Source organism: Calypte anna, chromosome 1 (assembly GCF_003957555.1).
Source record: "Calypte anna isolate BGI_N300 chromosome 1, bCalAnn1_v1.p, whole genome shotgun sequence".
Lineage (NCBI taxonomy): Eukaryota > Metazoa > Chordata > Aves > Apodiformes > Trochilidae > Calypte > Calypte anna.
In genome coordinates, this window is record NC_044244.1 from 84,427,714 (window position 1) to 84,442,765 (window position 15,052).

The 15,052-nt window shown below is 54.4% G+C and overlaps 1 protein-coding gene across 1 annotated transcript; it reads left to right on the plus strand.

Moving 5' to 3' along the window:
* Positions 1 to 9,956: 9,956 nt before the first annotated feature.
* On the plus strand, positions 9,957 to 14,481 carry LOC115598393 (coiled-coil domain-containing protein 183-like). Its single transcript, XM_030451422.1, has 14 exons — positions 9,957 to 10,113; positions 10,206 to 10,327; positions 10,479 to 10,556; positions 10,967 to 11,134; positions 11,269 to 11,373; positions 11,457 to 11,651; positions 12,035 to 12,163; positions 12,317 to 12,365; positions 12,448 to 12,548; positions 12,814 to 12,880; positions 13,315 to 13,514; positions 13,658 to 13,783; positions 13,957 to 14,056; positions 14,381 to 14,481. Exons 1-14 carry the CDS (start codon positions 9,957 to 9,959, stop codon positions 14,479 to 14,481), a joined length of 1,698 nt encoding a protein of 565 aa, XP_030307282.1.
* The last annotated feature ends 571 nt before the right edge of the window (positions 14,482 to 15,052 follow it).

The following is a 15,052-nucleotide window of genomic DNA, read 5'->3' on the forward strand; positions in this document are numbered from 1 at the left end:
TGGGACCCACGGAGGAGTCTCCTCAGTGCTGAGAATGCAGACATTGCTCAGTGCTCCTGTAAGCTCTGTGCTCGCCTCTGCACTCTCTGCTGTCCTTCTGGACAATGAGCCAGGGCCTCCCCGGCGCTCAGAGGGGACCCCGGGACCCGCGGTGTCACACGTGAGGTCACAAAGGGTCCCTTTGTCACTTGGCAGCCAGGCCGGGTGTGTCCAGGCAGGTGTTGGCACATGGATCATGGAATCATCATGGTTGGGAAGGTCCTTCAAGGTGATGGAGTCCAAGTGTCAGCCCTGCACCCCCTGAATCACCACAGCGTCTTCCCCAGCACCACAGCTGCCCCTCTGTTGAACACCTCCAGGGATGGAGGCTCCACCACCTCCCTGGGCAGACTCTTCCAATGCTTCACCACTCTTTCAGTGAAGAAATTTTTTTGGTCTAGTTTCTAGAAACCTGGTGGAGCGGAAGGTGTCCCTGCCCATGCAGGGCTCTTGGAACAGGATGATCTTCAAGGTCCCTTCCACCCCAACCCATGCTGTGATTTTATACTGTGGTTTTCAAATCCATGCATCAGGAAACATCTCAAGGTGCCTCATGCTTACATGGCAACAGAGCTTGCTCCTTGTTTTTCACAAACACAGTTTCTAGAGAAAAACTTCAGCTTTGTATTTGGAGAGGAAAATGTCAATCCCAGATTCAAACCAGGAGCTGACTTCGCTGCCACTCCTATCCAGCTGCCACCCCCTCTGGCAAAGTTACTGTCAACTGAGTTGGAGGATGGAGGGAGACCTGCTCTGCCACAAATGTTCCATTGCTTTTGCTGACCCAAGGGACAGGTCCTTCTGTAACCAGCTCCCGCACAACAAGAGAAAGGACTCTCCTCACTGGCAGGCTCTGTACATCGCTGGATACTTCCAGGAGAAGCCCTTGCCAGGTTTCAAGGCTTCTACAAATGCATTGCAGTGATTTTAACATATTTGACAGTCTGATCATTTCATGAGGAATAGCTCCTTATTCCTGAAAGTATGATGCTTTCTAAAGAACGTGAAGCTCTGACTCTTGTTTAATAAGTGCACAAATGTGTTTGGAAAGATGCTGCCAGATACAAGAGTTAAACGCAGAGTTCATGTAGAAACCCAATTACAAAGCAATATTCATATCCATTTAGTTTCTTACTGACTAATAAGAAGTAGGTGGAAGTTTTCATTTTTCCTTTTCACAAAACATCTCCACTGGAGCTTTTCTCTATAATCAGGGGGGCACTGTGTCGACTCTGCTGCATGTGCTTAAGTCTGAGTAATCCTCCAGCATCACTTAAACTTGGGCAAATAAAAAAAGAGTCTTCTGGTAAAAGAGAAGACGAGAATAACGTCCACATCAGTTCCTGTTAAATTTGAAGGTGCCATAACTTGACATGCCTCTGCCATCCTTTCTCTCAGGAAACATGCTCTTGGAAGCATTTAGGGTGAAGATGAAAAGGAAACAACTATAAAATATCTTAGTGCTTCCAAAAACACTTCAGGAACAAAGTAATATGGGAATATCAATCTTGTCAAATCGTTTCTGATGGGGGAGATGTTTCAGCCATCGGTTTAGATCTGCTGATTTGCAAAACTTGATTAGGTCTATAGAGAAGCGATACAAAAACCAATATATGAAAGTCACTGCTTAGCTCTTGTAACATCCTCCCACATCAAAGAAAAGGCTTGAAATGCATTAACATTGATACTTTACAGCTTGAAGGTGTCACAGATTGATATCTCTCTTCCATCCTTTATTTGAGGAAACATGAGATTGGAAGCATTTAGGGTGAAGCTGAAAAGGAAACACTATAACATATGTTAGTGATCTAAAAAAACCACTCAAAAACACTCTAAAAAGGAACAAAGGAATATGGGACTATCATTCCTGTCAAATCGTTCCTGATGAGCAAGCTGTTTTCAGCTACCTCTTGGTTTTAGATGTGTTTCTTCTGCTAAACTTGCTGAAACTTGCTGAAACAGCTGATACTTTTTCTGATGTTTTCAGATATACTTCTGATTTTTTTCTGGTGAGCCCCAGGTAGCTTCTGAGTTGGAAGAGTTCCAAGAGAAGAGAGCGGCACAGCAACACCCCATGGTCAGTCGGGGGCAGGCAGTGCACTGGGATTGTGCTGGGGGGTGAGATGTTGCCTGAGATCTGGAAGGTGGATGTCCTGTCCCATGTCCCCAGTAGGTAGGGGTAAGACATCTTGATCTCCCCTGGCTAATGTAAGCTGCCTCTGCAGAGGACTGCTGTTTACCACTACGGGGAGTGTCACCTGCAGCGTCCTGCACAAAGGACTGGTCACTCGCTTAGTGTAGAGGAATGGTGTGAAAGGCAGGGGCATGCTGTGTTGCAGCATGCTTGTATGCACAACCCCATGTTTGAGGCCAATCAGAGTGACAAGGACACCCTGTCCTTGACACTGGATTAAGAGGAGGCACGAAGTGAAAAACAAGCAAGAGAGGATGCTATGCAGGACATTGCTAACCACAAGGTGGGAGGTGCGAGCCTGTGCTAAGCTCATGGCTCCCGCCCCTGCACCAATAGAATTTGCTTTTGCTGAGTGTGAAGAGCACTGGGTGACCAATAGAAGGTTGTTTTTTTGAGTGCGTGGACGGGGCGTGGACAGCGGAAACAGTATACTAACTGAGCTTGTACGCAATAAAGTTGAAGCATTGACCATACCTCTATGAGGACTCATCTTTGACTTTGCGCCAAACCCCTAAGGTCGGCCTTCAGCTTAGCAAAAATATTCTCTTTAACTTTCTCCAACTGTCCCAAAAGGCCGTGATCTCTTCTGTTCTATTTCTCTTCCCAGCAGGAACACCTGCATCTTCCTGGTAGCTCTGTAGAGAGGTAGCCAGCCAGCTGAGAGTGCAGTCTGGGTCTGGCAGTGGTTACAAGAGGCAGAGATCTGTTTTGCTTTGGGCCAATTTACCTGAAAGGCCTGAGATGTGCTGGGCTTGCCTTGGGAAACTCTCACAGTTTGAGTATGAGGAAGTAAAGCAGGAGGGCTTTCACTGAGAGGGGCGGCACACAGAGGGCTCTATTCCCTCCCATTTCCTGCCCATCCTCTCTCTAGGTCCCATCCCCCTGCCCCTCACCCACCTGCTCTCCCCACATAGGTGGGATTGGGCTGGGGTGGGGACAGCTTTCCTGGGCAGAGGAAAGCAGGGGCTGAGATGGCTTTCTCCCCCTTGGTCCTGTGAGCTCAGGGAGATGCCTGGAGGGAAAGTAACCCAGGAGAGCAGAAGATGCTGCACCAAGCCCGTGCCGCCTTGGGGATGGATCCCCAGCCCTGCCCATGGCTCACCTACACCCACCCGTGGAGGCCGCATCCACAGAGGGGGAAGAAGAGGCAGTAGGTTACCCCAGGGTTGGGGGGAAGGCTGGTTTTCAAGTCCTACACCCCTAATCCAAGCTTCTGACCCATGGGGTGAACATCAGGGAACGCAGGGTGCTGAGCACAGCAACGAGCTGGGGGCTGTGGGTGGATAGCAGGAGATGAGCTGTGTGGCTTCTCCACAAGAACACAAGCAGAACACTACAGAACCAAGAGTGTGAAAAAGCAAAGCCCATCCAGCCCCTTGGAAGCCCTTCTCCCCCAAACCCCTGGCTGCCAGTAACGCTGCCAGGTGAGGAAGGAAGTTGCTCTTTACCTTTGTGCAGCAGAAACAGTGTCCCGAGTACAGGTGTCACCGCTGGGCACCAGGACAGGGTACAAGGAGTAGAGCTGCCCTTGTTCTGCTGCCTCAGATGTGTATGGCTCAAGGTTCAAGCCCTCGGGATCGGTCACCAGTGGTGTCCCCAGGGACAAGTGTTGGGCCCAGTTCTATTTAATATTTTCATTGATGATTTAGGGGATTGAGTCCACCATCAGCAAATTTGCAGATGACACCAAGTTGGGGGGGAGTGTCGATCAGCTGGAAGGGAGGAGGGCTCTGCAGAGGGATCTGGACAGACTGGAGAGTTGGGCTGATTCCAATGGGATGAGGTTCAACAAGGCCAAGTGCTGGGGTCTGCACTTTGGCCACAACAAACCCCATGGGGAGCTCCAGGCTGGGCACAGAGTGGCTGAGAGCAGCCAGGCAGAAAGGGACCTGGGAGTCTGGATTGACAGGAAGCTGAACATGAGCCAGCAGTGTGCCCAGGTGGCCAAGAAGGCCAATGGCATTTTGGCTTCTATCAGGCCAGGGTTAGTTGTGTGTGTTGTGTGGCCAACAGGTCCAGGGAAGTGATTCTTCCCCTGTACCCAGCACTGGTGTGGCCACACCTTGAGTCCAGTTCTGGGCTCCTTGGAATGTCCCTCAAAAGGACAATTTTAAAAGGAATAGCCCTGGCTAGGGTGGAGGAAGGTGCTAATGTACCTGGCCTGAGCTGAGCAGGGGGTGATGCCTGGGAAGAGATAAGACCTGATGGCTGTGTGAAGAGGTCACCCTTTGGAGGGAAGTCCCCTCCAGGGAACCTGTCTGCAATGGCTTTGGCTAGGGTGGGGAGACACCTGGGGTCTCTGGTGCTAAGGAATCTGGTTTCTGGGCAGCTGACTGACAGATGAACAAAAGGAACTCAGGGGTATAGATGGCTGTCTGTGCTGTAGCTTCTTTGTTGTCTCATGACCCATCTCTCATTGGACCCTGTCCAGGATCAGAATGCCATCTTGAAGAAACTCGCTGGACTGCTGGAACCTGTTGAAGAAAAGTCAGCTGCAGAAGGCTGTTCTAAAGTAAAGCTGAACCCCATCGTCGTGCATCTCCCCTCTGTGTCAGGCTACCTTATGCCCTAAACCATCCCAAACCCTAGGGCAGGATTGAATAAGAAGTTGTTGCTGTTGTTAGGAAGCATCTTACTGGTGACATCTAAAGCCACTTGTGGCACCCAGCTGCTGGGGTTTCACAAAGTTCTCCAGAGCTTTGGTGACAGATGGGGCTTCCTGGAGGAGTGAGAAAGAAGAGCCTCGAGTTGAGGGAGATGCTCTCACCCAACCCCTGACCAGGAGCTGATAAATCACCTGAGTGGCAGAGGCTGAGGAGACCCACCTGCAAGGAACCTGCAAGCAGTGCCCAGAAAGAGGGCATTCTGCTCAACATTTCCTTCATTCCTCAGGGATTCCTGGGGCTAGCACGAGCTGCCTCTCTGTGGCACTGCTCAGTTCAGCTCCTGCTGGTGTGCAGGGTCATCAAGAACAAAAACAACTCTGCCCATCAGCCCAGGAGCCAGAAGGATGTAGAGAGGGGTAAAGAAGGAGGAGAGCATGTCAAGGATAAACAGAGGACAAGGAGTCTTTGTCCAGCTTAAAGCCACCACCTACAGGGAGACCACTGTCACAGGGGCCTTGGGACATCCTGAAACACCACTACAAGCCCTCCTACTTTTGTATCCAAAAGGACATCCAGGAAGGGCTCCTATGGGCCAGAAACCACTTGACAGCTTGAGCACTAGACCAGGAGGCAAATCAGAAAGCTCAGTGAACGGGGAAGTTGACCGATTGTTCCAGCTTACGCTCTTCAGACCTCCTAAGCCAGTCACACACTCAGCTGTTTCCCACAGGCAGACAGACAGAAGGGCACAGACAGTTCTAGGGAGGGCAAGAGGTGTGGGAAAGTACCTCTGGATACCATAAAGCTCCAAAATATCTGATGGATGACGGTCGGCTGGGAAGACACGTCCAAGCTGCCTTCATGCAGACAAGTGCTGTGCTTGGCTTCAAGAGTACACCTCAAGAACTCATGGGCATCCTCCTGCATGCCAAGCTTGAAATGTTCTCTGATTCCTCCCCCCCTCAGGGCCAGAAAGAGGTGCCCTTCTGAAGATGAGCACACTGAGATGTGACAAGTGCCTTCTAGGCTTGAGTGTTCCAAGAAGCCAGAGATGGGTGGTGGCTTGACAAAGAAGGGCTGCTTTTTTCCTACATCCAGTTCCAGAGAAGAGCCATTCGGAAAGAGATGAGACCATTTCAGTGCCTAAAATCATCTTTTCCAAGTCATCTACGGGAGCACCTGGGGTAACCATCTCTAACCTCCAAGGCAGAAACATCAAGTTAAGCCTCACACTGCCTTTGAAACTGGCTGGTCAAGAATCACTTGGGGAAAACAGCCTGTGCTGCCACTCCTTGCTTGCTTGTTTGCATATTTGGCTGAAAGCCCAACCAACCCACTCTCAGACTTGTGTGCCTCTGGCTACCTTCTTGTTCTTCTGGAGGCCTGACTTGGCTCAGCAGGTCAATGCTTCCCTTTTCCTGAGCCTTCCCATTTTTCCTGATTGTCACTCAATGCAATCCAGCCAGCACCCAGCACAGAAGGCAGTCCCACTCCTGCCAGGTCTTTCTACAATCAGAAAAAACTCCCTAACACGGAGAGCCACCCCACCACCTGCCTTTCTTTGTTTATCCCTTCTGAAGAGCTTACAGCCATCTATTGCAATATTCCAGTCAGGAGGGTCATCCCCTCCATCCATGCTTCTTTGATGGCCACTGGGGCAGAGCTCTCCTGCTGCACAATGGCTTCCAGCTCCCCCTGGTTGTTGCCCATGTTGTCTGCATTGTAGCAGAATCATGTCACCCCTAGGCTCATCTCCAGTGGGACTTGTTCTATCCCCTTCCCCCTCCAAACCCAGTTTAAAGCCCCCTCACAGAGCTCTGACAACCCACCAGCTAGAATCCATTTCCCTCTTTGAGAGAGCCAAACTCCACCTCTCTCCAGAATGACTGGTGCCATGTAAACCTCTCCCAGATCAAAGGAACCAAAATTCTGCTGATGGGAGCATCCCCTCAGCAAGGGGTCAAACATCTGTGTTTTCCTGATGCTTTCAGAACTTTCCCCTGCCACTGAGGATGTTGAGGAGAACACTACATGTGCTCCTGTCTTTCAACCAATCACCCCAGTGAACCGAGATTGCTTTTGATGGCTTCTTGGATTTTCAAGAAGTTGTTGCCTGACGTCTGGAAGGTGAATGTCCTGTCCCATGTCCCCAGTAGGTAGGGGTAAGACGGGTTGATCTCTCTTGACTAATGTAAGCTGCCTCTGCAGAGGACTGCTGTTAACCACCATGGGGAGTGTCACCTGCAGCGTCCTGCACAAAGGACTGGTCACACACTTTGCAAAAATATTCTATTTAACTTCTTCCAACTGCCCCCAAAGGCAGTGATCTCTTCTGTTCTATTTCTCTTCACAGACACCCAGTAGGAGTATCTGCATCTTCCTGGTAGCTCTGTAGAGAGGTGGCCAGCCAGCTGAGAGTGCAGCCTGGGTCTGGCAGTGGTTAGAAGAGGGAGAGATTTGTTTTGATTTGGGCCAGCCTACCTGAAAGGCCTGAGATGTGCTGGGCTTGGCTTGGGAAACTCTCACAGTTTGAGTATAAGGAGGTAAAGCAGGAGGGTTTCCAGACTCTGAGAGGGGCGGCACACGGAGGGCTCTATTCCCTCCCATTCCCTGCCCATCCTCTCTCTAGGTCATGCAGACCATCAGCCCCTCCTCTCTTTCGCCCGCTCCTTGCTCCGCAGCTCCTTCCCTGTACTCCTTTACCCCCAGCTCTCCACCTGATCTGCAGAAACCACATCCATCGGGTCCTGGGCAGACCTGTGGAGACCCTCCTGAGGCAGCCCTGCACTGAGGAGCCTTCAGGCATCCATCCCTGCTGCCATCGAGATCGGGTTGGATATATTTGTGGTTTTGGTTTTCATGCCTTATGCTATTGCGTGTGCTCTGTGCTGGTAAGTCTGTTTCCAAGTGTTTCAATTTCCAACTTCAAGTCTCCAGTCTTTATTCCCTTTTAGTTTCCCTGCGTGGGGTGGAGAACAGTTCTGTCCTTTGCTTTTTGGTCCTTCCAAACTGCTAATCCATGTCAGAAACTCATCTTATATTGATCATGACAACCCAGTGAGTATCTCCCATGCCCTTTTCTTTGCTTTCTGATCCTCTGAAAGGCTGAGCTACCAAACAGCGCAGGTGATGTGTGTGAGAGCTGCAGCCTTCGCCTGGAGTTGGTTAGGGACTGAGTTTAGGGCCCAGGCAGTGCAGTTCTGAAGGAAGTGTGCTCCCTTTGGAAAGGGGATCGGAGTCCCAGGAGCACTGTGGTAATCTGGGAGGCGTGGGAATGTGCGTGGTGAATCCTTTCTGAGGGGATGTCCCAGCTTTGGAAGTGCTCTCAGGACATGAGGGCACAGCACTGTAAACCCTCTCGCTTGCTGCCCTGTAGGTTTGAGGGCTTATCTCAGCATCTTTAGTACAGGGCTGCATTCTGTAGACCTTGGCTTTCTTTCCTGCTGTAAAATCTGGCCATATCTTAGCCTGGCAGTTTCATCTCCCTCAGACTTGTCCCTGGCTTTGCAAACATGAACTCCTGGGTGCAGCTTGTCAGGCCACATGTCCCTGTGCAGAAGGCAGCTTGTTCCCAGAGCTGGTCTCTTCTCATGTTAGTGTGACAGCAGCACTGAAGATGTCTGGGGGCATCCAGGCTGCTGTGTGGCCATGCTCTGAGTCAGTGAGGGAGAGGGAGTCCTGACATCCCTGCCTCACAGCCTGTGAAGCTCAGCAATAGCATTTTCAGGCTACAGGCTTGCTTTCTTGTTCGGTTTTCATTTAATTTCCCTGGAACGTTCGTCCTCTTCCAGGTTGGACGAAATACTGACAGGTGCCTGTGGATGCTCAGTGAGATGCTCTCTTTGTCTCCCTGGTGTTTTTTCCTCTCCTTCCCCTTCAGCCTTCCAGAGGTGTTTGGTGAAAAGAAGAGCCAGTGTCTGTCAGCTGGACCAGGGGTTCCTATCATTTGGGATAAACACCTGTGGCAGATGCTCCCTGTCCTCCAAAGTTACTCCCCTGAAATGTATGTGTCACCTAAAATGTCAAATCTAAGAGTCCCTTCGACAGCTTCATTGTTCTTCTCTGGACCTGCTCCTGCATCCTCAATATCCTTCCTGAATTCAGGGGCCCAGAACTGAACACCATACTGAAGGTCCTTTGGCCCCCATGTGCAGGGCCCTCAGCCTCATCTTGATGTTTTCTTAGAGAAGTACTGACCTGGGCATGGTGGCTTAAGTTTTGCCAAATGAATGGGATTTGCACAAAGGACACAAGCACCCAAGTAAAGAACTTAGTTTACCTTTACTGATTACCTTTAATTGACCACTAAAGGGAGAAAAGAGCAAAACCAAATTGCCATATATAGCAAAGTGAACAATGTCCATAATGTGTTACCATCATCCAGATCCAGTGTCACTGGGGAGTTGCAGTGAGCGTGTGGAGAACCTTTCCCAGCAACTGGGAAATCCTACGCAGTGTGAGGAAACCTCCTAGCTGAGGTTTCCACAGCTGGCTGTAAGAGAGTCCATCTTTCATAATATTATCAATCGCAGCAAGTCAGAGGGTGGGGGCGCAGGTATTTTCCTCTTCAAGGTGTCTTCTGACCCAAACCATTCTGTGATTCTATGATTCCAGGATCATGTGGAAGCCCTCCCCAGAAACCAGTGCATCCTGATGTCACTGAGCCAGCCCAGGTGCTGGGGCACTGAGTCAGGCCCTGCACACACAGGACCAGTTGCTGGTACTGCTGGTGCTTCTGGTGCGACTGCTTCCAGTGCTGTGGTGCTGCTGTGCTCCTGGTGTTGTGGTATTGCTGGTTCTGCTCTGCTGGTTGTGCAGTAGTGTTGTAAGTGCTGTGCTGCAGTGCTGTGGTGCTGCAGTGCTCCTGGTGCTGAGGTATTGCCAGTTCTGTGGTGCTGCTTGTGCAGTGGTGGTGTTGGTGCTGCTGGGCTCCTGGTGCTGCAGTGCTGCTGGGCTCCTGGTCCCGTGCTGCTGCTGGTGCTGTGGTGCTGCGGTGCTGTGGTGCTGCGGTGCTGCTGGTGGTGGCTCAGCCCTTCAGCTCAGCCCTGCACTCAACCAGTGAGGGGAGGTGAAGTGGTGCAGTTCTCCTGTGTGCAGCGAGAGCCGAGTGAGGGGCGATGCCCGGGCAAGAGGCGGTGGTGACTCCCCGGGGCGCTGGAGCTGCCCTGGCTGCGGGGCCGGAGGGCCGAGGCAGGAGCACTGGCACCACACCGGTACAGAAGGCCAAACACAGCCAGCGTGCTCAGGAGCTGCGCAACTTCATCGCCCTGCAAGGTGCTGCCCCTCTGGCTGCGGGCGGGGGGCTCTCTCTCAGTGCCTCCCGGTGTTGTGCTGCACGGTACCAAGAGCCCCTCCATGTCCTCCAGAGCAAGGGAGGAAGCTGCTCACACAGATGTGTGAGGAGAAGCTCCGCCAGAGGAGAGAGCTGCTCCCCGGCTTGCGTGAGGCGCTGCAGGACGACGCCCATGCCCTGGCTGTGCTCCAGAAGGTACCGGCAGGTCCCACCTGCTGCACCCCTGCCTGGCGCTGGCCCTGCAGAGCCGGCTCCTCTGCGGGTCCTCTCCAGGACAGCAGTAGGATGTGAGTGTCCCCAGGCTGTTGGGTTGGTGATGTTCTGTCTGCCCCTCTCCTGCCCACAGAGCAAGAACCTCCCCAGCTTCGGGGCTCATGGATCGCAGAATCTCCTGGACGTGGCTTTGGCCAGGAAGACGGTGGAGGTAAAGGCAGGGTCCGTTGGGCACGGGCTGCTCACACGGGGCTGGGACTCTTGAGGGCAGAGCTCGGCAGAACACGGTGCTCCCCTCTGCTTCCCACCAGCATCTGCCTCTTGGTGGGCCTCGGGGGGTTCTATTGACGTCTGGCCCCCGGGCTGCATCACGCAGAGTCCCAAGTCTGACCCACTGCTGTCATCGGCCGATGCCCACCTTTGCCTCACCCCGCCCAGCTCCTAGAGCAAAGCTCTCCCAGACTTGCTCCGACCAGGGCAGGGACTATAGAGAGATATCCCACAGCACCTTCCAGAGTCCCTGGCTCTCCCTTGGGGGCAGTATTCCAGGCAGGATCCCCTTCTCCCTCCCTGTGGGTGCCCAGCCTCCATCCCACTGATGTCTTGCCTACCCCCATCCAGGAGGCCGAGGAGATGCTCCAGGCCCAAATCCATCACCTGGTGAGGAAAAGTGACCTGGTGCTGCACGAGGTGAGGCAGCAGAGCCAAGCCTGGGACGAGCTGCAGAGGTGGCTGCAGCAGCTGCAGGATGCCACCAAGGAGGACAAGCGGCTGCAGGCTCAGGGGAAGGTACCCAGGACCCCTTCCTGGGCTGGCAGCACCCACGAGGACTTTAATCCAACCCTGTCCCCGCTTTCCTTGGCTGGGCATTTGATTCAGCATTCTGGGTCACCCCATGTCCCCCCTCCTCCACTCTGCTCCAGGTGATTCGCCAGCTGCAAAACAAGACTGGGAAGATGGTCACCAAAGTCCAAGCTGGACAGAGGGTGACCAGACACTACCTCACCACGCGGGAGGCCTTGAAGAGGGTGAGCTCCTCCTCCCTCTGCCATTGTCACACCTGCTCCCCCTGAAAAGGCAACCAAGTGCCCGGGGGGCTGTGCCATCCCAGGTGGGACACCGTCCCAGATCGGTGAGGGCTGTCACAGCGCGGGGTGACGTGCTCTGGCGCCGTGTGTCCCAGGAGCTGGCCCACCTGCCTGCGCACCTGGATGTGCTGTCTGAGATTGCAGGGCTGTACCACGGGGAGCTGCAGGACACGGAAGTCTTGGCCTTGCATGCCTGTAAAGCTGCGGGTGTCACCCAGGTGAGACGGTGCAGGGCACCGTGGGGCCCTTTTCCAGACTCTGCTCACAGATGGCCCCACAGCCCCAGGGCTGCTGAGTCTCCCTGCCATAAAGAGCACAAGAGACAGAGCTGGGTTTGCCCATAGTAGCCAGGTGCCTCCTCAGCTCCTCCTGGGTCTTGGTCTTGAGCCAGAAGGCCCTGGGGCTAGGGCCAGCCAGCCCAGAGCACCAACGATGCTGAAGCCAGCATGCTCCATCCTCCAGCCCCAAGTGCCCACTTTCCTTCCCAGCCTATTTCCAAAGGAAGGTCGTTTCTGACACCTGCCCTCCCAGAAGCCCAAGTGGCTCACAGTGGTCTGTTTGGGCTTTGGCTGCCACTTCTCTCTTCTCTGACATGCTCCAGGAGGCCTTGGACAGGATGGAAACAGAGGTATTTATGGAGAGTGAGTTCAGGCAGCGCTCCCTGGCCGCCAAGAAGTTGCCAGGCACCAGACAGTGGCTCAAGGAAGCAAGAGAGAAGCGACGCAGAGGGGTGAGCTGGGTGGGGTCCACAGCACAGGCAGGGCTGTGGGCAGAGGGCAGGCACCAGTGTCCAGACACCCAAGGGTGGGTGGGTATGGGCTCTGAAGGGCCAACTGCCCCAGGTGCCTCATCCGCTTGGGGCTGATGATGAACGTCCTTGCAGACCAGCTTGGGCTTCCTGAACCAGGAGGAGGAGGGGGACTCGCTGGATGGTGAGTGCCTAGCTAGGCACAGGCGGGTGGGATGAGGGCACAGCCGCAGGCATCCTTCCCTGATGCTTCCCTCCCACCCCAGCAGTCAAACTGGAGGCCGCCAAGTCCAAGATGCAGAGCGAGGCCCTGTGGAATGAGAAGATGGGGCGGGCCAAGGCTGCACTGCAGTGCTCCCACCCCTGGGTAATGTAAAGCCCCTCTGTACAAACCCCAGCAACCTGGGGCTGCTCGAGCCCCACGGGGCAGAGACCTCTCTGCTCGCCTGCTTTCCCTGTGGGGTTTTCTGCTCTCCTCTCCCCCTGGTGTTCCCCCAAAGCCCCTCTGGTGCAGGCAGGGATGGAGCTGCTCTTCTCCATGCCATGAGCCTGTGGAGATCCCTGCTGCAGAAGGCTCCCCCAGGCCACAGCCCTGATCCAGGGGCTGAATCCTCCTGCTCTCCCCTGGACAGGACGTCTCCAGCGGGCTCCTGATGCAGCAGACGCTGTCTACGGGCATGGAGCACATCATCACGCATTGTGAGGAGAAGAAGAAGGTGCTGGAGAAGAGAGTGAGGGAGCTGGAGCTGAAGCAGGCCGAGATGAAGTTTGGCAAGCCCCCTGACACAACCAGGTGCTGCTGGCCTGGGGACAGCTGTGACAACTGGGCCACTACCCTTTGGGGGGACTCGTGTGAATTAGGGGTGTCCCAAGAGGACCCTCCTTCCTCCGTGCCACCGCAGACTCCCACCACTCCTGCAGCAGGACATTTCTCGAGGAGGGTGCTTCCCCCAGCTCTGCTCCTGGCAGAGCACCCAAAGCTCTGTCCCTGGCAGCCAGACCCTTTTGCTCCTTGTCTGGAGTGGGGAGTGGCCGAGCAGCACGGAGCTGGGTTGCAGGGAGCATCTCTGCCGGCCATCTGGGGTGGGGGCCACCTAAGCAGCTTTTGCCCGAGGTTTGTGGTGTCCCTGCAGCCCCGTGCAGATGGATGGATGTGGATGTGTTTGGCTGCAGGGGGCTGGAGGAGGAGCTGCAGGCAAACCTGCAGCAGGAAGAGGCTCGGCTGGAGCACATGCGGTCCCAGGTGCTGAGGAACCAGGAGGTCCAGCTCCAGTTTACAGTGGGCACTGACAGCCTCTTGGCCTCTCTGCATGGCATCACTGTGGACGGCCAGGTACCTGAACGGCGCTGGGCTGAGCACGGCCCCGGCCAGTGCTTCGTGGTGCCACGGCACAGAACAGTGACACGAGGTGCAGCCACTGTCACCCAGGTGGCTCGTTCTCCCCACCGAGGTGGTTCTTCTCTCTCTGACTCCAGGACAGTCCGGTCAAAACTATGGGGGTGGAGGAGAAGCTCCAGCACTGTGGGCAGAAGCTGCAGTACCTGGTGCAGCAGGTGGCCACCTCAACCCCTCCCAGCCAAAGCCCCAACGAGGAGAAAAAGGTGCGTGGGGACTCCATCCCTGCTGTGGCCTTTGGGGACCCAGACAGGCGACTCCTGGATAGCCGAGCCCAAGCCACCCTCCCTGCTGAGTGGTGTGAACATTGAGGTGAGGCATCTCTCATGTTGGAACATCCACCTCCCCTTCAGCAATTCACCCAGTGTATCTTTCACAGACTTTGGTGAAGATCCAGAAATTGCTGGAGAAAACAGCCGTGACTGAGGGGAAGAACCTGAGGATTTCCTTGGAGGGGACAGATGATGGGGCCCACCAAGGTAGGAGATAGCACAGTGGGGACATGTCCCACAGCAACTGTCTGGGCACCCTCCCGTGGGGATTTCTGGGTCTCCAAGGTGGCGTTGAGCATGGGTGGTGGTTTTAGGCAGGGATGTGGAAAAAAAGCAGGCAGTAGGATGATGAACATGGAACCACAGCAGGGAGAAGGAGAGAGGCTGTGGGGCAAGAAGGGAGACCCTCGTCTCCAAAGCACTTGTTTGTGAAGAATGAACCATGCCTGGGGTTCTCCGCAGGGACATGGGCACAGCAGAGGTGGCCCCACAGCCTGTCCTCAGCCCACTCCTCTGCACTCTGCCTTCCAGATTATTCAGACCGAGACTCCCTTCCTCTCCTCACCCGGGAAGACATCAAGAATCAGGGGCTTCTCCTGATAGAAAGCAAGACGAGAAAGAGGAAGAAGTAGCGGTCGCTCCTTCGTGCATGGGAGCGTTGTGTGCCCCAACTCCCCTGTTGTGTGTTGGATGCCCCACTCCCCGTTGTACCCTTTCCCTCAATGTTCAACAGAGCAGATCTTTGTCATTCCTCCCAAGCCTGTGGTACTGCTGGAATAGGAGGGTCTTGGGTCACTCCTGTCCCCTGGAACGCATGGGGGTCAAAACTAGAGGGGTGCTGAGGTGGTTTGGAGGCAGCCCCATCCCCCTGCCCCTTACCCAGCTGCTCTCCCAGCAGAGGTGGGGATGGGCTGGGGTGGGGACAGCTTTCCTGGATAGAGGAAAGCAGGGGCCGGGCTGGCTTTCTCCCCCATGGTCCTGTGATCTCAGGGAGGTGCCTGGAGGGAAGGTGACCCAGGACAGCAGAAGATGCTGCACCAAGCCTGTGCCTTGGGGATGGATCCCCAGCCCTGCCCATGGCTCACCCACACCCAAGCAAGCTCTCTCTACACAGGTGCTTCTCCAACACGGCTGCAGATAGATGGAGCCATGTCCCAAGTCCAACCAACATCCAGGGCTTCAGCCAGGGAACTCTACTCCTGC